Below are 22,263 nucleotides of genomic sequence, written 5' to 3' on the forward strand. Positions count from 1 at the left end.
TCAACCACTCATTACTATCATCAATGTCCTTTAGAAGGATGGGATCAATGGTGTCATGCTTGTTGTATCGACACCTCCAAGTTCGATTATATTTCACAAATACCAAATCATTCAAGCATTGCTAGGCTAGCCTATTCTCCTTTTGCTATGAAGCTGCAAGAAGTTTGAAGTATATAGTAAATAATGATCCCAAAAAGTAGTAGGCTGGACCGGCTGATGGTTAATGTTCTTTTCCACAATATCTTTATGACATACATGTTCGAATATGCTCCAATTTCTTTCACAACTGGTAGCACTAGACATGAGGCTAAGGATTTTCACAACAAACTTTTGCAGGTTTGGAGCCAATGATCCAAATGATATCCACCATTGCGCTGTTACAAAATTAATTTTAAATGAATATCTACTAGCTAAGTAGCAAAAAAAATTTTAGATAGAAAGAGGTAATAAAAATGCAACTTTACCCAGTGCTTTTATCTTCCTTTGTCTCACTGACAAATCAATTCCAAAGAGGCCACTAGCGCTAGTGTAACTTTCCAACTCATGTAAAACTTTCTTGCAATTCATGGGTTGGCACCAACCTTGTAATGCATTTGTACAAACCCGCCATGATTTCTTTATCTTGCAAAATGTACGGGTTTGAATAGAAATATTCCAAGTTCAAGTAGTGTGCAAGTGCATGCAAAGGTTGATGCAGTTGGCATCCCCACCTCGTATCAATAATTTCAAATGCCTACTTGAATTTATCCTTTCTCTCACTGAAAGCCTTAACTATGGCTTCCTTAGCCCTATCCATTGCTTCATAAATATATCCCACTGTAGGTTTCTTTTCCCATCAACCAAATAAAATACACGGACAAGTGGGTTTGTCTATTTAAGAGCATAGACAATGGTACTCCAAAAGGTAGGCATCAAAACAATACTAGTTGTTCTTTTTCCAACTACCTCCTTTGCCCATTTAGTAGTATTCTAATCTTCAAAAGTAAGCATCTTCCTCAAGTTGTTCTTTTGAAGGTGGATCAAATGAAGAGTGATGAAGGCAGTTGCAAATCTTGTAACTACAGGCCTTAATAACTCTTTTCCTCCAGTGAACTCTGTCATCAAGTTCACCACACCAACAAGGTCATAAATATAACCATTCAAAAATATTACCCTTTTCAAAGTTGTATGAATTGTAGGCATCTTCCCAATATCCTCCAATATTAAAACGAGGCAATGGGCAACACACAGTATCCAATATAAATGTGGCCTCTTTACTTCCAACAATCTCCCTATTCAAAAATCAAGGAGTGAAGCCATTAAAATATTAAAATAAACAACATATACATTATAGAATGTAGTTCTAGAAATAAGTTCTTACATATTGTAACATAGTTTGAAGCATTATCAATTACTACTTGAATCACATTTGATTCTCCAATTTCCTCCACCATATCATCAAGTAATTTGTACATTCTATATGCATTCTTGACAATATTAGAAGCATCAATAGACTTTATCCCCTTGGAGAGTTCACTACGAGGTTTATTATGTCCTTATTAGCAACCGAATCTTTCCAACCATCAAACATAATCGAGCATCCATATTTTGCCCATTCCTCCTTGTGGACCTTCAGCAACTCTTTCGTTTGACTAATTTCCTTCTTTAGGAAAAGAACTCTCACTTAATGATAGCTAAGCGGCTTTATTCCAACCATATTGCCTAATCAATTCAAGTGCCACTGCAAAGCTGTCCAAATGCACACCATCAAATGGTATTCCAGCATCATACATCCACCTAGAAAAATCCGCCATTGCCTTTTGCCTTAATTCTTTTTTGCATGCCTCATTTCTTGAGGTTTGCTTCATCTTCCCTTCTTTCCTAGCTTGAACCACTTTCTTTGGATCAAGAGTAAATAACAAGCCCTTTTGTTTTGGTTTCTTCAATGGGGATTGGTATGAACTTCAACTTCCAATTCCACTACTAAGCACTCTCTTGCCACGAGAGTCAATTTCCTAAACTTCATCCTCTTCATCTTCACCATAACGATGTATGTCATCAAAGTCGGTCAATAACTCATTTTCCTCCTTTTGTATATCTTTCTTCAACATATACTCCCTAATCTCCTCACAAAGATGAGCAGGGCACTTGGAGCATTGTTTTTACATATCAAAATCCTCCGGCAATATGTTGTTTTGCCCGAAATATTCCTCCTATTGTGACTTTGCCACAAAAATTACAAGTCAAATTATTTCTATTTTTTTTATCATCCAAATGTGCATACTTCCATGCAGCAAGCATCTTTCTTTGCAGAGCCAGAGTTTCCATAACCAGAATCCATTTAAGATTCAAGACCTATTATCCTAAATGCAAAAGCAATGTATAACATATTTCAAAAAAATGTACAGTTCAGTTCAATGAAAATCACATAGTACCCCACCTATTCTCACCCAAACCATACTACTTTTAATCACACTATGCCAAAGGGAGTGATCTTCAAAGGGAAAATGCCGTAACCACTTAGCTAAAAGGGCAATGTTTTGAACACCAAATTTGCAAGACCAAGCCCTCCCTCCAATTTAGACCTACAAACCTCATCCCACCTTACTAAATGATCCCTAAATCCCCTAACTCTAGACCATATGAAATCCCTCGTGATTTTCTCAATTTTCTTAGCAATCTCCATTGGAATCCTAAAAATAGACAAATAATATAACGGAATACTAGACAAGTAGGGCTAGATAAGGGTGATTCTACCCCCTAAGTAAGAAAGTGCCCCCTTCCAACCATCAAGCCTCTTAGCCACATTCTCCACTACCAGATTCCAAAACCTCGCACTTCTAGGATTGTCCTCCAAAGGGACCCCAAAATAAGTCAAAGGCCACTTCAAAATACCACACCCAACACTCAATGACTGCTCCGTAACTTGATCAATAGGCACATTAATACTTGCCAAACCACTCTTCCCCATCATTATTTTAAGCCCCGAAATTCTCTCAAAGACTTTGAGGACACCCATGGCACACCTAAAAGAAGGATTGTGATCCTCTAAAAAGAAAGTAGTATCATCTACAAATTGAAGACGAGAACCCACCACTCCCTCTCTCCCCACTTCCAACCCCTTCACCATCCCCCTATCCACAACCCAGTCCACCATTCTACTCTAACACATTGGCTACTAAAGCAAACAGAAAAGGGGAAAGTGGATCACCCTGTCAAATTTCTCTCAAAGCCCTAAACCAAGACTTAGCTTCCCCATTCACTAATACCAAGAACCATACATTAGACAAACAACCGCCTAATCACTAGTGTTAACGCTCATCAAAAACCTTGCTCACAAAAAAATTATCCAAAAAAATCCAACTAATTCCATCATTGGCCATCTTAAAATCCAATTTAAAAATGAAACCCCTCTTCTTCCTCCTACGAATATCCTCCACCACCTCATTAGCCACCAAAATGGCATCCACTATTTGTCTACGACCACCACATTCACCAAATTTAATGAGGCGTTTCCTCCTCCCATTAGCTGCCTTGTGGAATAGCTTTGCACAACCCCCCTCTATGTCGCCTACTTTATCCTAAACTTTTGTCTCCAACTGATGTCCTCTCCAAAAAGGATCATCTCCAAATCATTACTAGCCACTTGCCAAACCACAATCCTCCCATTTATCCAAACACTCAATCTTAGAAAGAATAACATTTTCCCTCTTTTTATGTTGCCAAAGAACATCTATTTCACAATTTCAAAATGTTTTTTTCACAAGCTTCAATTTATTCATAAATCTAAACCTCGCCCACCCCTTAAAATCCCTTCCAACCGCCCAATGTGGGCTACAAAGGCCAAATCAATCAGCCAACTCATCCAAAAAAAAGAATCCTACAAGAAGTACAAGATGCACCCATAAACAAATGCAAACCACCACTCCCTCAAAACCCTCTCATCTAACAATGTGGACAAGGAAAAAGATCCAACTATATAGTCTCTAATACATGAAAACATAGGAAGGTAAAACACCCAGTCTCTAAAGCTTTACTCCCCAATACCCCTAAATAAATAAACATCTACCTCCCATAATTTAGATTCCTCGACGAAAAATATATCACATGAAACTCTATTAACTAAATGTTTCACCACTCCACACTTACCACCACTCCCTAGTCCCCAAACATTCGAAGAAAGGAGCCTCGTTATACCACTAATATTACACCTACCTCCCTTATGATAAATTAAGGAATGGTAAGTTGCATAGCTCTTCCATCTTCACCTTCTCATTTATGTAACTTCTATTTTTTGGATATGTTTCTTTTTAGTTTCCCAACTCTCGGATCCATATAGCATACACCATATAGCAAACTTGGACTATAGAATTAGAAATACCTCAACATCCTCTCCAAAATATGCGAGTATCATCAAACAATTTTCACTAGTTTATCTATATATGTATAGTCGTATACCCCTAGGCCCTAACATTCCATATCATTCCATGTTCTAGGTAACATTGTGCATAACTATAAAAGATAAATCAAGGAATGTTAAATTAAGTGTAACAACTGTAAAACATAAGGAAAGAGTGGATAAGATGGTTTGGGCACTTGTAGTGTAGGCCAAATAACGCATTGAAGAGGAGAGGTGAGTTACTTGTTGTTATTGATAGAAGGATGGAGAGAGGTAAATTTCAAATAGCTTCTATTGAGACAGTACAAAAGGATTTGAAGCCTCAAACTTTTGGAGGATATTGTCCTAGATCATGCAAAATGGCGGAAAAGGATTCATGTAGCTGGGATTTAAAGGCTTGGTTGTTACTGTTGTATATTTTGGGCTTAAATATATATATCAGAAATATGAATTGTAGTTATGGCTTAGCCACAAATTCATAGGGTAGCTATGAGATACAGAATATTTTTTAATATAATTGCGTTAGCTTTACTATTCATTTAATATTTATGCAAGCCACTTTAAAGTCGACAGGAAATTAGAAGAATTCCCTCTCTATATCCCACGTACCTCTAGATATGTAGAATTAAGCTCCAATAACATGTTTGGTGTCCATGAAAGTTACTCAATTAGAGGCCACCGCTGTATTTCAAATAGTAATGCACAGTTCTATGATTCTTAAAATGACGACATTCTAAAACTTCCGTTGTCACTCAAGTCGATCTCTACCATTTTCTAATGTCTCAACCAACAGCATCTACATAAACCTATCCATAAAACAAAGTAGATAAACCACCAAAATGTATGACCGGGAGATTACGCACGTTGAAGCTAGTTACCGAAATAAAAGAATGACAAAAATTATATAATTGTATCTGGATCCAGTTTTAAAAAAATACGATTTGAAGAACTAATCTGATCGATTTTAAAATTTATTAAATAAATTTAAAGAATAAATAGCTCCGAAGTCATTAAAATTCGGAACCACACCTTCTGCAGCTTTGAGCCACGAAGCCATTGGATACAGAGAAGCTGGACCCGAGCAATGGTGGTGCCCTAGAGATCCATCAATGGAGGTCCTCTACTGTTAACCGCCGAATCCACTCCAACGCCTCGATTTCAATAGCTGGAATGATCTCTGTGAGGTCGAGAGCTCAATGTCGATGGCGTTTCAAGGAGATTGTCGATTTGCAGCGAGGAACTGTATCACTCCGCCAATGTGTGCATCTGAAGGAAGTCGCTGGCCAGGTGGGGGCGTGTTCGGAGTGAAAGCGAAGAAATAGAGAAATGATTCAGTGTCATCGTGCTTTCGGTTTTTCTCTAATTTGGGCCGCCCAAACTTAGTGAGTTTTTTCCCGTTTTATAATTAAAAATAAATAAAATATAAAATAATACTCTGAACAGGGAATTTTTTCCCAAAATAATGCTCACGTAATCTCGCAGCATGAAATAATACTCTGAACAGGAAATTTTTTCTCAAAATAATGCTCACATAATCTCGCAGCATGAAGCTGCGAGATTTAAACTGATGGCCACTCTGCCATCGACGCGTGGAAAGAAAGAAATAGGGGTAACGTGACGTGTGGCGACGGGTGAAGAAATCTTGCAGGTCCAACCTGCGAGATTTGAGAAGCGATCGAACGGAGAGGCGACGCGTGGCTGCGAGGTTACGAGCGATCGTGACACGTGGTGAATCTCGCAGGTTCAACCTGCGAGATTTGAGAAGAGATCGAGCGGATAGGCGACGCTTGGCTGCGAGATTCTGAGGGATCGTGACACGTGATAAATCTCGCAGGTCCAACCTGCGAGATTTGTTTTGCGTGCTGAATTCCTCCCTGAGCCTTCTCAGAACACAATCGTGCAGAGGAGAAGAGAAGAAAAGTTGCAGACGAAGCTTCGAGCTTGCAGACGACCGTTGCGTTGGCAGGTGACCGTTCGAGGTGCAGGTGACCGTTCGGGTTCGGGCGAAGGCAAGGCGAGGCTATTTAAGAGCCGAAGATGGGGTATGTTATTTAATATTTAGAAAAATAACGTGAATATTTCATTTAAGAGATTTACATGAGATAATTGTTTATGTTTTGAGTTGGTTTGATATCACACGCCGCGTTCCGAGTATTTGGGTTCTGGCTCTGCATCTAGAGGAAGGTTAGTTTTTTTAATTAATAATGTCATTATAGTTTAGAATTACGTATTATGTTGTTTAATTTCAAATGATAGATGTAACCAATAGTATATTTAAGTATCTACATAATTTCTGACATATCTAAACTGAAGTGATTACGTAATTATGTACATGCATACATGTTAATAGAAATAGGTGGTGATAAAATTGTGTCTAGTTCCGAAAATGTATTAGAAGGTGGTGTGGAGAAGAGTAGAAAAAAAGCAGCGTTGGGGGAGTGTGTTGTTTTTTGTCTTTAAATGGATAAATTTGGAGGTAATAAGGTTTTTGCTCATTGAAAGGCAGCCTGTTTGGGTGCTGCAATGAAGAAGGTATTTGAAGATAAGAGAGAAAATTCTGATGAGTCAACGACTACTGTACTAAGGAGAGGTTTTAAAGGGGACTTTAGTATTGTGAAAGTTCCTAAGTTGAGATGATTGCAGTAGGTTCAAATGAGATTAGAAAAGCTAAAATGAGGTTTCAGATTTAGAAAGTGATGACAATAGTGATTTTGATTGTGCTGGGGGGTTATTGTTGGATAGATTTCCAAAAAAATATGGGTAGGCTCCTGGCTCCTGTGATGAAATAGGGGATTTATCTTATGCTGATCCATGCCTGTTGGAAGGTCTAGAGGGAGCTTCAATTTTTGATAATGATGGGTTGTTGAATAAGTTTCAGCATAGGGATGGAATTTTCTCATTCTAGTAGAGGAGATTTTCGAGGAGGATTTAGAAGCTCAAATTCTTGAGGATAAAATGGATTTAAAGTTGAGTGATATTGGAGGAAATAAAGTGTGTCTGATGGTGGTAAAAGTTGAAAGGTGAAAGGTCAAAGAGGGTTAGCAAATTTGAAGAGCTCAGTAAATTTTGATGGTAAGGTTTTGAAAAGGGGGTTTCTCAGTTGATTTTGTTTAGTTCTTTTTTGGGATCTTGTGTTTTTTTGTTTTCTTTTTTTTTTTTTTTCCTTTTTTTTTTCCTCTCTTTTTATAGTGGACTTCTTGTCCCTGCACATTGTAGCTTCTCTTCTTTCTAAACATAAATTCTTTTTTTTATGAAAAAAATAGTTTGGAAAACTGAATCAAACCAATTCGTACATAAAAATATTTATATAGTTGTGTAGTTACGTACATATTGAGACCAAATTGTTCATATTACAAAATTATGTACATAGATTTCTAAATAATAGTGTTAATTATGTAGTTATGTATGTGGTTAGATTTCTAAATAATAATGTTAATTATGTAGTTATGTACTTAATTTAATTTCTAATGATATGTACCTACTACTATAATTACATACCTACATATTTTTGACGTATCTAAATCGAACCAATTATATAATTACGTACATGCATGCATGTTAGATGGTTTGGATAATTGAACCAAACTATTAATTATGCTTATCTAAATCAAACTAATTAGATAATTACGTACATATTCATATTTAATTGTTCAGAATTAAAAAATTAGGTACATATATTTTCAAATTATAATGTTAATTACGTGATTATGTAGTTTAATTGATTAATGATAGCTCGGTGTAGCCAATATTATAATTATATACCTACATAATTATGGACATATCTAAACCATACCAATTATGTAATTACGTACATGCATGTTGCATGCATATGAACCAAACCAATTGTGTACATTTATAATTGCGTAATTATGAATATAGTTGTACTGAATTGTCCATAATTATAAAATTATGTACAGAGATTTCCGAATAACGGTATTAATTACGTAATTATAGTTTAATTTCAATTGATAGGTGTAGTTAAAAATATAATTACATATCTACATAATTTTAAGCATATCTAAGCTGAACCAAATATGTAACGTATGTTCATGCATGCTTATTAGTTTTTTTTTTTTTGGAAAATCGTACCAAATAAAATTACATGCATACACATAATTGTGTAATTATGCATATATTATATTTTAATGTTCCATAATTATAAAATCATGCACCGGAGATTTTAATATTATAATGTTAATTATTTAATTATGTAATTTAATTACAAATAATAGGTATAATCAATACTAGAATTAAAAACCAACATAATTACGGGCATATCTAAACTGAACGAATTATGCAATTATGAATATGCATGCATATTAATTAGTTTGAAAATCGAACCAAGTCAAACTACGTTCATAATTCTTTATGTAATTATATAAATGTTCGAATTGAACAATCCATAATTATGTTATGCACGTAGAGATTTTAATTATTATACTAGTTACTTGCTCGTAGTATAGTTTTAAATGTGATACATTAAATAAAATACTATTATAGATGATTAGGTTGAAAATTTAAATGGGCCGATGGTTTAAGTGGGTAGACCCGTTTTATCCATTTAATTTTTGGGTCTAAATGGGTCACCCATTTATGACCCATATAATTACATGAGTGTACCCTAACCCATTTAAAGAATATAATGTGCACATTAATGTATTGAAAATAATTTTTGTTCACTATTCACTTAGCATACGACTTATACATAAAATTATTGTTTTGCGTAGGTCTTTTATATTTACCGGGCGTCAATCTAGATGGCAGAAAATTCAAGCAGTATTCCGGTTCTGGTATTGTTGTACATGGGGGGTAACATTATAACCGGCCAAACCGGTGTTAGTTATAGTATTCCGCCAGTTCAACCTATTAGAATTGGTCATAGGTGTAAATTAACTAAATTGCATATGAAGATATACAAGTATTTGCAAATTGATCCAAATCAAAATGCATTGCGGCTAACCGCAAGATACCCGATTAAGGGGCATCATGATACAATCTTCTATGAGGTTGTTCCCGTAACTAGTGATTACGGTTTGCGCATGGTGTTGGATGCACACTGCGTAGGGACGACATATTTGACTGTGCAACTGTATGTTGAACTCATTCCTCAGATGGGTGTCGCCGCACATGGGCAGCCGGGAACGTCTATTGAGCACGTGGTTGAAGCGGAGGAAGAAGATGCAGATGTTGGTGGGATGCCTGTTGTGGATATGAACGAATGTCCACGATCGTCATTCGAGGCGCAGACGTATGAAGGAACTACTATCCATACGAATTTTCATGGTGTTTGCGAAGATGTTTCAGCAGAACAAACAGGATCGTTGTTCGCAATAGCGAGCAACGCGCTGGACGTGGGGATGAACATCACGAACGATGTTCATTTACAAGATGACACGTACGAGGAGGAAATTGGTGAAGGGATGAACGAGTTCCCCGATGATGTCGACCCACCCCCCCGTCAATCGAACGATGGCACGGATACGGCAGATTTCATGGACGAACCTCCTATGTATGTTGTAATTGACGTAGAGGCTGCAAATTTGTCCCATGGTGACGAGCTTCCTATACGGGTAACTCGTTGGGATGAATCATCAGAACTGAGTCAAGGGATGCTATTCGGGTCGAAAGATCAATTGATAGCTGCTGTGCGAATATACCACGCTCGAACGCACCATGACTTCTACGTCCTGCAGTCAACCCCACTATTATGGGTTGTTAGGTGTAAGAACTCTGAATGCAGTTGGAGACTGCGTGCGATGTATCGTTAGAAACATCGATTCTTCGAAATCACTCAATATGGTGGTCCGCACACATGCTTGAATGAACTCCTCTCGCAAGACCATAGCCAAATCACGTCGTCCCTTATTGCTAGTGAGGTTGTGAATATGATAAGGGGTGATGCGTCGACCTCAATCGCTACATTGAAAGAATTCATAGATCGTCGTTATGGCTATTCCATCTCATATAAGAAAATTTGGTTAGGCAAACAGAAGGCAATTGCCCAAGTATTCGGCGATTGGGAGAAGTCTTATCAGACGTTGCCTAGGTGGATGGAAGCAATGTGCACTTATAATCCTGGTACTGTCGTAAAGTGGAGGTGGAACCCTATACCCGGCAGCGATCAGACCGTAACATTTGTATCAGTCTTTTGGGCATTCGCAGCATCTATTCAGGGTTTTCCCCACTGTCCTCCTGTGATCTGTATAGATGGGACACACTTGTACGGTAAGTACAAGGGAAAACTCCTTATTGCGACGTGCCCGGATGCAAATAGGCGCATTCGCTATTGTGCAAGAGGAAAGTTTGGACACATGGAATTGGTTTCTGTGTTGTCTTCATTCCATTACCGATAGGGACGATATTTGCCTTATATCAGATAGGCATCCAGGGATCATCGCTGCAGTGTCTCACAATCCTGATTGGCAGCCACCGCGTGCGCACCACCGATTCTACCTTTGACACGTTGTAAGCAACTTCAGCACGAAAGTGCACAGTGTCAATCTAAAGCGAATGGCTGAGCGCGCGGGAAGGGAGCATCAGGTCAGAAAGTTTAACATGTGGATGGAGAAGATCTTCAATGAGGGTGGGGAACCCGCAAATGCGTTCTTCGATCAAATCGCTCCTCATATGTGGACTCAGTGCCATGACGGGGGCAGAAGGTATGGGAACATGACGACAAACCTCGTCGAATGTTTCAACGCCGTCCTTAAGGGCGCTCGTAGCCTCCTAATCACTGCCCTTGTGCAACTGACATTTTATCGCTTTGCACATTATTTCAATAGCCGACGTGAGGCTGCTCGTAATGCAATATCAAGAGGAAATGCATTAACTCCTCATACATTGCTTGCGATGGAAAGAAGGAAGTTGAAGGCTATCGGACATCACGTGACGACGTTCAACCGGTCTAGAGGTACTTTCAGCATCACGACTGCGCATTTGGGACCTCATAAAGGAAACAACGTGCAAACGCTTCGCATTCAGGATTTGCACGGCTGCTCGTGTGGGAAGTGGCAAGCCTTACACTTTCCATGCTCCCACCTTCTCGCTGCATGTGCGGAGACACGACTCAACGCCATGCAGTACGTTGAGCCTTGTTGGACCACCGCCGAACATTATGCGACATATGCGGCGGATTTTCAGCCGATTATGCACGAGGCGTACTGGCCAGCGTCGTCTTTGCCGACTATACAGGCAAATCCAGCGTATGCTCGACATAAAGGTCGTCCAAGGAGCTCCCGTATACACAATGAGATGGACGCTAGGGAAGGTAGGAAAAGGAGCACGTGCAGTATATGTCATCAAGAAGGGCATAATCGCACAAGGTGTCCGAGAAGGACCCACTCGGGCGATGCAGCGGGACCATCGCGTTGATTTCGTATGCAGTTTTATACTATTTTACACCGTTTCTTTTTTATTTATATCTACTCTGATGCAACGATGCATTTCCAGGATTGATCTAGGGCCGTCCAATCCGAGCGTCTTGACGATGGGCGATCATCACAGGGCCAGCCGAGCGTGGGCTGAGGGGCATGCGGAGCCCCTGTGCTGCCGAGGGGGCACGCAGTTTGCCGAGCATTGGTTAAAGGCAGACCCCCGCATTGTCCAGCTGATACGCGATGCGGGGTTTTATGACATTTATCGGATTGCTCATATCCAGCTTGATTGGCATCTTGTCACATCATTGGTGGAGCGATGGAGACCCGAGACGCACACGTTCCACCTACCTCATGGTGAGGCCACCGTCATATTACAGGACGTAGCTGTTTTGTTCGGGTTGCCGATTGATGGGCGAGCTGTCATTGGTCGCACTGCCGGACCAGTGGAGGGACCTACAAACCGTCAGGGTCGACTCGGCCTGCGTACTATGTGCGAGCGTTTGTTAAGCGTTGTTCCACCTGACAGCGAGTTGGTTGGTGCACGCATCCGTATGCGGTTCCTTGAGGGGGATGCGTTTCGTGAGCTCCCGGCACATGCAGATTTTCAGACAATAGCATGCCACGCACGAGCCCACTTGTTGCGTTTGATTTGTGGGGTGATCTTCTCGGATGTTTCCGGCAGTTATGCGCATCTTATGTTCCTTCCACTTCTTGAGGACTTCGGAGCGTGTCACTCGTACAGTTGGGGGTCCGCCACTTTGGCGTGGTTGTACAGGGAGATGTGTCGCGCCGCGCACCACTCGAAGACACAGATTGCGGGCCCCCTTCGCTTACTCCAGGTTTGGGCTTGGGAGAGATTTCCTTCATTCGCGCCTACGCGGCGAGTTTTCCTGCAGATTTAGAGGGGTCAGGACTTCGTCCAGTTGATCCTCTCTCGCTCGCATATCGGTTAGTACCTATTTTATCTATCCCTATATATTCACTCAATAACTATTACGAATACTAATTCGTAATATGTAGTAGTCTTGCATTTGGGAACTTAGATTTCATCTTATACAAATGGAGGGATGACTTGAGGGCATCGATGGTTGCGTTTCACACATTGCCCTGGTACAGGTTCGAGTTGGACATGCACCGGGAGCATGAGGTATAAATCAGTTAAAGTATAGCACATGAAAGCATTTCTTTCTTTCTTTCAGTTGTGTATAGTCCGCATAACTTTTTGTTTTGTCTAACTGCAGTTTATATGGATGCCCTACACGGATGAGATTTTAGCCGACATGCCGCCTGCCTATGCAGACGGGAGGGACCTGTGGGTAGCGCGAGTGCCACTCATATGCTTTCATATTATTGAGTGGTATCTCCCCGATCGAGTCATGCGACAGTTCGGATTTCGACAGGTCATTCCCGTCCCATTTATGACTTCGGGGGTAGATATTGTTGGGGACGGTCTCCACGGCATGGATGAACGTGGTCGAGGGGTCACAGACTGGTCGAGTATGCACGCGATATTCGTTACTGCGTGGGAGCATCGGCGAGACTACATCGTACGAGGAGTGGCGGAGCACAGTCCGATGCGTCTAGATGACCCATACTTCACTTGGTATAGGTATATCACACGCCGCTTCGTCGACAGGACCGCAGCTGTATATTTGAGTCTCGTAAGAAGATTAATGCCACAACTCATTTTATTATATATACGTTCCGATTTGAATGCGTTAATAAAATATGTTCATATCCTGCAAGCTGACATAGTCATTGAGGCAGAGCAGATCTCGTCGGATCTTGCGATCCACCAATTGATGAGTGCTGCACTGGGCCTCGTCCACGAGGACGGTCGACGAATCCCAGAATGAGGAGGTCGACCTGATGTACCAGCACGAGGAGGTCGACCAGCTCCAGTACGAGGAGGATGACATGCCTCCTCTAGTCGTCCAGGGACTCCCATGTCCTCCCCACCAGTCGTACAGGCCGGTACTTGTTTGGCCCGTCAGCGCCTTATGCGCCTTCCACTGCAACTCATATTGCCGGACCATCGAGCAGACCGACTGATGCCCCATCTGACTCTGCTGCTACCCCATCCATGTCATTTTTATTGGACGATCTTTTCGATGGGGTGGAGGTCGATGCACCCCCTAGGCCGCCTCGTTCTCGTCCCGAGACATCGTATCATTTCTCACCGCGTGCGCTCCGCATGGCTGATGATGATGATGCAGCACCTCTTTGGGGAGAGGATTCACATCCAGCACGACGGGCCAGGACACCTGATGATGCTGACGAGCAGGGAGAGGGTAGACGCAGACGGCAGCCACCACGACCCCGGAGACGACCTCGCTGCGGCACGGAGTGGTTTAGCATTACTTTAATTGCATTTTATTTGTATGTATATCATTGATTGTTTTGATTTCATTTGTATATAATTGATTATTTTTTTTATTCTTTTGTATATATCATTTAATAATTCATATCTCTAAAGAATTCAATACTGCAAAATCTAAAAAATGACACATAATTCGTATCGTCTAAATTTGCATGTCTAGTTAAGTTAATTCCTTAAATTCAATTTCATAAACACAAAACTGAAATCGAACCAAAATATTTGATTTACTAATTTTTTTAATTTAACCAAATCGAATGGTGTAAAAAATTAATTGGTATAGTTAGGTTCGGTGTAGTTCGATCGGTTTCATGGCTTTCGATTGATTTCGTTATTCCCCTAAGAGCGTGAGTCGACTATGTTGTCCAAGCTAAATTTGTCCATTATGGCCCAAAGTTCAATTTTATGCTAATTGTATTTCTTTCCTTTCTTGATCCATGAGCCCCATTGGGCTTGAACGAATTGATAAGTGATAATCCATCCCTTATCTTAATGAAGATGAGCATTGAGAGTGTTTGAGCAAAGTTTGTGATGATGGTGTTCATCTAATATGTTTAAATTTTTATAATTGAGATTTTAATGATTAGATATTAAATTAAAGTTTCAAATTAAAGGTTATGTAGACACTTTATTTTGTCTGGGGCTTATATAAAAAAAATTGGGAAAATTTTATTTTTATTTCTATAAAGTGAGAAAATATAAAAAAAAAATTATAAAATACAAGAAAATTGTATCTTTTTTACGTTGAAAATAAATAAACAAAACAAAAATACATAAAATGAAATAAAGAAAGAAAGACCGGATATTCTAATTCCATGCTTGCCACTCGCACACAAAAATGAATTTCAGTTAGAAAATCATAACTGAAAATGAATTAGTTAATTAAGATTGATTGAATAATTTAAATTGACTAATCAACTTAATTAACAAATTAGTTTTAAATTTGATTGATTAATTTAAATTTAATTAGTCAATCAAATTTAAGTTAGGAATAAGGAACATACCTATAAATATAGGCCTTCTGAGGGTAAAAAGGGTGAGTTTTTTTTTTTCAATTTTATCTTTATTTTAAAATGATATATTAAATAATATCATATTTGAGAAAATATTTCCCCAAAATGACTCTAGTAATCTCGCTAATCCATCCAGTATTTGCATGGCCTTTGCATGGAGTGTTCCCCTCCCTTCTCGGCGTGTTTTTCCTCCTTTGCAACGACCAACGACGACGAGGACTGCCGCTGCCAAAGCAAAAAAACGAGCACCAGACCCAGATGGGTCACTCCACAGCAGATCGCTAACTATTGACTCAGGGTCGAAGCCGAGCCCAAATTCTGAAGCATTCAGATCTGCGCATGCCCACTTTACATTTTCTTTTGATTCAAGTAATTTAAATTTATTGAATTATTTGTTAATTAAGAACTGTATTTTTTAATTTTAAGTTTACACACAAAATATTATTTAAAAATTAATTAATTAATTTTAAAAAAGAGTTTGTTGTTATAAAAGATGCAGAAAATAAATAGAAAAATAAACAAATAGAGATGAGATAAAAATTTACGTGGTTCGGCTATGCCTGCTCCATGGACGGATGTGATAAGAAACTTCACTATTAGGAGAGGAATTATAATATGATATGGAATCGACCTTATACAAGATATTAGAATCGGCCTTGTATAAGAGGTAAAAAAAAAATATTCAAATGTAGATTATATTGCATATATCTTATATTCTTGTGGTGTACAAAAATATGTCTTTGAAAACATGAAAAAAAAATTAAAATTTTGAAGGACAATAGTTGATATGTTCATGAAAATAAGTTTTTAAAAACTCTTTACGAGATATGAATTTTGCATATTTTGCATCTCACGCTTGGATACAGATAATAAGTAGACAAGCCCTTAGCATTCACAATTTTTTTTTTAAATAATATATATAGTTCTTTTAAAGCATGAATTAATATATGTGTTTTGAAAAACTAATTTTAAATTTTTTCATTTGAAAATTCCCCTTCATTACAAGCGCAAATTAACATTTATTACCTTAAAAAAATGCTTATGCATTAATAATTAATTAATTTAGTTATATTAATAATATTTATATCAAAAATAAAAATGATGTCCTTGGTACTCCAAAAACAACATTACTAATGTTCATTACTTTTCTCACACAATAAAATGACAAATTTGCACTGTCCTTTTGTTCTTTAGACTTGCTAAATGAAAAAATTAAGAGGTAAAAATAAAAATCAAATGGCAAAATTATTATTTAATAAATTAGAAAAAATTACATGGGCAATCCTCGTAAAAATCATAATTTTTAGATAATTTATTTCTTTAGATAAAATTTAATTAAATTTTAATTTTTAAAGTTATAATTTAAATTTAATTATAACTTTCCCTTTTTACAAATTTAAATTTAAATTTAAATAATAAATTTAAATACTACGAAATTTTGTAGTATTTTTTGTAAATTCAGGGGTTAGAATCATATTTTGAAATATTTTTTTGGATTTTATCCAAATTTTTATGACAAAATACTTATTTATAATCAATAATTTCTTTTATGTAAAATTTTTGTTTAAATTTATATATTTACAATTTAAAAAATAAAATTTAAGTTAAATCTCGCAGCATGAAGCTGCGAGATTTTGCCTGCACGCTGCCACACGTCCGCTCCTCATTGGCCCTGAGTTTAAATCTTGTTCGTCTGTCTTTAAATCTCGCAGCATGAAGCTGCGAGATTTTGCCTGCACGCTGCCACACGTCCGCTCCTCATTGGCCCTGAGTTTAAATCTTGTTCGTCTGTCTTTAAATCTCGCAGCATGAAGCTGCGAGATTTTGCCTGCACGCTGCCACACGTCCGCTCCTCATTGGCCCTGAGTTTAAATCTTGTTCGTCTGTCTTTAAATCTCGCAGCATGAAGCTACGAGATTTCGTCTGCACGTTGCCACGCGTCCGCTCTTCATTGGCCATCAGTTTAAATCTCGCAGCTTCATGCTGCGAGATTACGTGAGCATTAGTTTGGGAAAAAATTTTCTATTCAGAGTATTATTTTATATTTTATTTCTTGTTAATCATAAAACGGGAAAAAACTCCAAACTTAGTCCTAGGCTGGCCAATATGAGCACGTGTGAAATGTAAAGTGTTGATGTTGCCATCCGTCCAAACTATTGTTTGCATTTTGGACAAGACGGTTTGGGGAAACGTAGAAAAAAGAAACTGGGCTGGGCCAGCTTGACTGGGCTGGGTCAATGGCTTGGATCATGGACCATTGAGCCGTATATGGGCTTTGAATTTCGGCTCCATGCTCATACTACGGGTCCTATTTCGGCTTCAGTTTCATTTTCCCCGAGCCTCTTTAACAAAATTCAATTAAGAAAAGGCCCAGCCTGAAGCTAAAGCCCACTGGCCCACTGAGCTGAATAGACGCTATTCATTAGTTATCCAAAGATGAAAGAAATTTGAAGTTATAGAAATTTAGCAGTCTAGTTCTTTAAAAATTAGATGTTATTAATCATCTTTTTTTTTAATCTCCATTTTGATTGTAAAACATGTCCTTATATAGAAAAATATTATATTGGCATCATAAAGTTTAATTTCATAATGAACTATTATGTGGGCATATCAAAAGTTATAACATATTTTCAAGATAGTCATTCACATGCATAATATATATGTTTTATAGCACTTCCCCTTGGATGACTATACACTATGAATATGCCTCGTTAAAACCTTCGTTAAGGAAAATCTTGTGGGACAAAACCTTAACGAAGGAAAAAGAGTACAGTATTCATACTTTCCCTAAAAAATACAATCAATTAAGAAATGTCTTTAAGTTGTCGCATTCCAATGTTATGTACATACTTTTTGAAAATTGAAGTTAACAATGCTTTTGTGAATAGATCTGTTGAGTTGTCACTTGAACGAATTTTACAAATATCAACATCTCATTTCTTCAGAAGTTCATGAATGTAAAAGAACTTTGGTGAAATATGTTTAGTTCTATCACCTTTTATGTACCCACATTTGATTTGTGCAATACATGCTGCATTGTTCTCGTACAATATTGTTGGCTTGTCATTCTCTAGTGATAATCCACTTGTCCCTTTAATGTGTTGGATTATAGTTCTTAACCATGCACATTCACGACTTACTTCATGAACTGCCAATATTTCTAAATGGTTTGAAGAGGTAGCAATGATCGTTTGCTTTACAGATCACCACGAGATAACAGTATCACCACATATAAAAATATGGCTTATTTGTGATCGAGTTTTATGAGGATCATAAAGATATCCAGCATCAGCATATCCTTTCAACATAGACTTTACTTCTTTTGGGTAAAACAAACCCATATCAGATGTGCCGCGAAGATAATGAAGAACATGTTTTACTACATTCCAATGTCTCTAAGTTGGTGTAGAACTAAACCTTGTCAGCAAATTTACCGCAAAAGCTATATCTAGTCTAGTGCAATTTGTAAGATACAAGAGTGCTCCAGTTGCGCTAAGATAGGGTACTTCAGGACCAAGGATTTCTTCATCATCTTCTCGAGGACGAAAAAGATTCTTTTTCACATCAAGTGAACGAACAACCATCGGGAAGCTTAACGGATAATATTTATCCATATAAAATTGTTTCAAGATTTTTTCTACATAAGATGATTGATGAATAAGAATTCCACTTGTTAAATGTTCAACTTGAAAACCAAGACAAAATTTTGTCTTCCCAAGATCCTTCACTTCAAATTCTTTCATTAAGTAGTTAGCAGTTGCTGAGATCTCTTCTGGAGTTCCTAGTATATTTATGTCATCAACATAAACTGAAACTATAGCAAATCCAAAATTTATATTCTTGATAAAAACACAAGGACAAAAAAGATTATTTTCATATCCAATTTTCAACAAATATTCACTTAGACGATTGTATCATATTCGTCCAGATTGCTTCAGTCCATACAAGGATCTTTGTAATTTAACAGAATACATTTGTCGTTGTTTTGGATTATATGCTTCGGGCATTTTAAATCCTTTAGGGATTTTCTATTATTATCCAATGAGTCATACAAGTAAGCTGCTACTACATCCATGAGGCGAATGTCAGGTCCTTCAGAAACCATTAAACTAATCAGAAATCTAAAAGTAACTACATCCATAACAGGGGAATAGGTCTCATTATAATCTATACCAGGCCTTTGTGAGAAACCTTGTGCTACAAGATGCACCTTGTATCTCGCAATTTCATTCATTTTATTTCTTTTACGTACAAAAACTTATTTATACCCAACAAGTTTGACATTCTCAGGTGTTTGGACTACTGGTCCAAATACCTTATGTTTGGCTAATGAGTCTAGCTTAGCTTGTATAGCTTCTTTCCATTTTGGCCAAACATTTCGATATCGACATTCTTCTACAGTTTGAGGTTTAGGCTCATTATTATTAATAATTTCTGAAGCAATCATTATATGTAAAACTTTTAAAAATTACATAAATTAATTTTTTCAAAATAACATAAACATGAAGATAATTTAATAGCAGATATTTCTATCCCCAATCAAATGATCAATTTTGCCACAAGGATCCTAAAAAGAAAAAAATTAGAAACATCCAAAGGAGACTCATAATTAGCATTAATGGGTTCAGACAAATTAACTTCAACATTTTTCCCTTTTCCTTTTAATGATGCATTGTAAAGATCAATTAGGTGTTTAGGAGTGCAACATATTCAAGACCAATGACCTTTTGTTCCACACCTATAGCAAATATTGTCATTATTTTGCACTTTGTTATTTTGTTTAGAACTTTTTTTTTATTCTTTGCCCATTTTCTTTGAGTCTTTTCAACATCTTTGTTTTCAAACTTTAAAGAATGATCATCACGGGTCCAATAATTTTTCCAACCACAACCCCTTTTACCATCACGACCTCGTTCACGACCTTGAGAAAAAGTCACATTCACTTCAGGGAATGGTGTTGAGTCAGTTAGAAGAAATTAATGATTTTTCAACAAAAGCTCATTATTTTGTTCAGTCACCAGTAAACAATAAATTAGCTCAGAATATTTTGTAAATCTACACTCTCGATATTGTTGCTGTAGGAGCACATTCGAGGCATGAAAAGTAATATGTTTTTTCTAACATATCATCATCAGTAATTTTTTTCTCCACATAACTTCAATTGAGAGCTAATTTTAAATAAGGCTGAATTATATTCATTTACGGTTTTAAAATTTTGCAGTCGCAAGTGTATCCAATCATATCGAGTTTTTTGAAGAATTACCCTTTTTTGGCGTTCATATCTCTCCTTTAAGTTGTTCCAAAGGACTAATGAGTCCTTAATAGTAAGGTATTCAATTTTTAATTCTTCATGTAAATTGTCTCGAATGAAAATCATTGCCTTTGCGCGATCCTGCAGGGATGCTAGATTTCATTCTTCAATTGTACTACCAAGATTCATAGTATTAAGGTGAATCTCAGCATCAAGTACCCATGGTAGATAATTTCTTCCAGAAATATCAAGGGCAACAAATTCAAGTTTTGTGAGGTTTGACATCATAAAGTCATTTTGAAAAACAAATAAAAATTCAAAGTTAGGTAAATATTAAAATGAAAATGTTATTCTCAAATATATTTTAACATAAAAATATTAAAGGACACGTATTCAAGATAAGAGATATAGTTAACACATAAATATAATTTGACAAAAAAAAAAAACTAAAGTTATATAGATAACAAATGTTAAAAAAAAAATATTCTTAACTTGGAATAATACTAACAAAACTTAAAAATTATGTTATACCATTAGAAACTTAATCGTGCTAATAACATGTTGTAAATGAAATAAAAAGAAAATTATAGAAAATTTAAAGCAAAGAAATTTGGAACTATAGAAATTCAGATGTCTAGTTCTTCAGAATCTAGATGTTACTAATCAACTTTTTCTTTTTATCTCCATTTTGGTTGTAAAATATATCCTTATATAGGCAAAGATTATATTGACATCTCAAAGGTCAATTCCATAATGAACCATTATGTGGGCATACAAAAAGTTATAACCTATTCTCAAGATAGTCATCCACATGTATAATATACACGTTTTACAACATATATATATATATATATATATATATATATGTGTGTGTGTGTGTGTGTGTGTGTGTGTGTGTGTGAATTGTGACATCCTATGCTCGTTTGATAATCGGGAGCTGTATATATGTGACTCATAAATTACTAGTATGATAGGTATGTGCATGTTTTATTTGTACAATAATACACCTAATATAATTTTTAAAACATTCATAAAAAATAAAATCTTGAAATAAGAATTATAAAGTCGTTATAATCGACAACACCACAAGTTCATTTATATAACTACAAATATGTAAGAACATATTACTTGATAAATTTAGTCATCTTTTATACTCAAATAACTAAATATTTATATATTTGTTATGAAAAAGCAAATCAATTACGAACTATTATAATCTTTACCAAAATATTATGCTTATAATGTCACTTTCTCATTTTTTAAAACAAAAAAAAAACTGCCCTTTTCATCGGTTTTTTTTTTTTTTAATTTTTTTATTGATCATTGATCTTTAACTTCTACGTCTCTTTCCCTTATATCACATGCACTCACCAACAACACAAATTATTACTATTGCAACATTGATATTTTTTAAATTGACAAATATATAAAGTAAACTTGATTTGTCTGCTCAAATAAACTTTGAGGTCATAAAAGACATGAAAATCAGAAAATCTAAATTTCTAGTATGTATTAGGAGTGAGCAAACAGTCGGTTCGGCCAAATTCGATTAATTAATTGAATTAACTGAAATTTTTGGTTAATGAGAACTGTTAACCAAATCGACCGAATAAAGGAGCCTCCCCAAACCAAACCCGACCGAATTACCTTTTCGGGTAATTCGTTTAGCCGAATTAATTTGAAATTAATTAATAAAAACATAATATAATTGTAGATTTTTTTTTACCAAATACTAATTAACATATTAACAAATTAACATATACTAATAAAATATTAAAAAATTAACATATACTCGCATAGCTGACTGCTAACCAATCCATTTTCAGAATAAGATCAAAGTCATGCATATCAAATATAATCAAATTAGT

At 36.7% G+C, this 22,263-nt stretch overlaps 1 protein-coding gene across 2 annotated transcripts in view; it reads right to left on the minus strand.

Moving 5' to 3' along the window:
* LOC131158076 (golgin candidate 1) overlaps positions 1-5,753 on the minus strand; it is a 46,162-nt gene extending 40,409 nt beyond the window's left edge. Inside the window, exon 1 of one of the 2 annotated variants that reach the window (XM_058112642.1) lies at positions 5,408-5,753. In XM_058112642.1, coding sequence (XP_057968625.1) covers positions 5,408-5,435 — 28 coding nt within the window. In that variant the 5' untranslated portion in view covers positions 5,436-5,753. The remainder of the gene's footprint in view (positions 1-5,407) is intronic. The other variant, XM_058112643.1, reaches the window with a different exon arrangement.
* Between the last annotated feature and the right edge of the window lie 16,510 nt (positions 5,754-22,263).

Source organism: Malania oleifera, chromosome 6, assembly GCF_029873635.1.
Source record: "Malania oleifera isolate guangnan ecotype guangnan chromosome 6, ASM2987363v1, whole genome shotgun sequence".
Taxonomy (NCBI): domain Eukaryota; kingdom Viridiplantae; phylum Streptophyta; class Magnoliopsida; order Santalales; family Ximeniaceae; genus Malania; species Malania oleifera.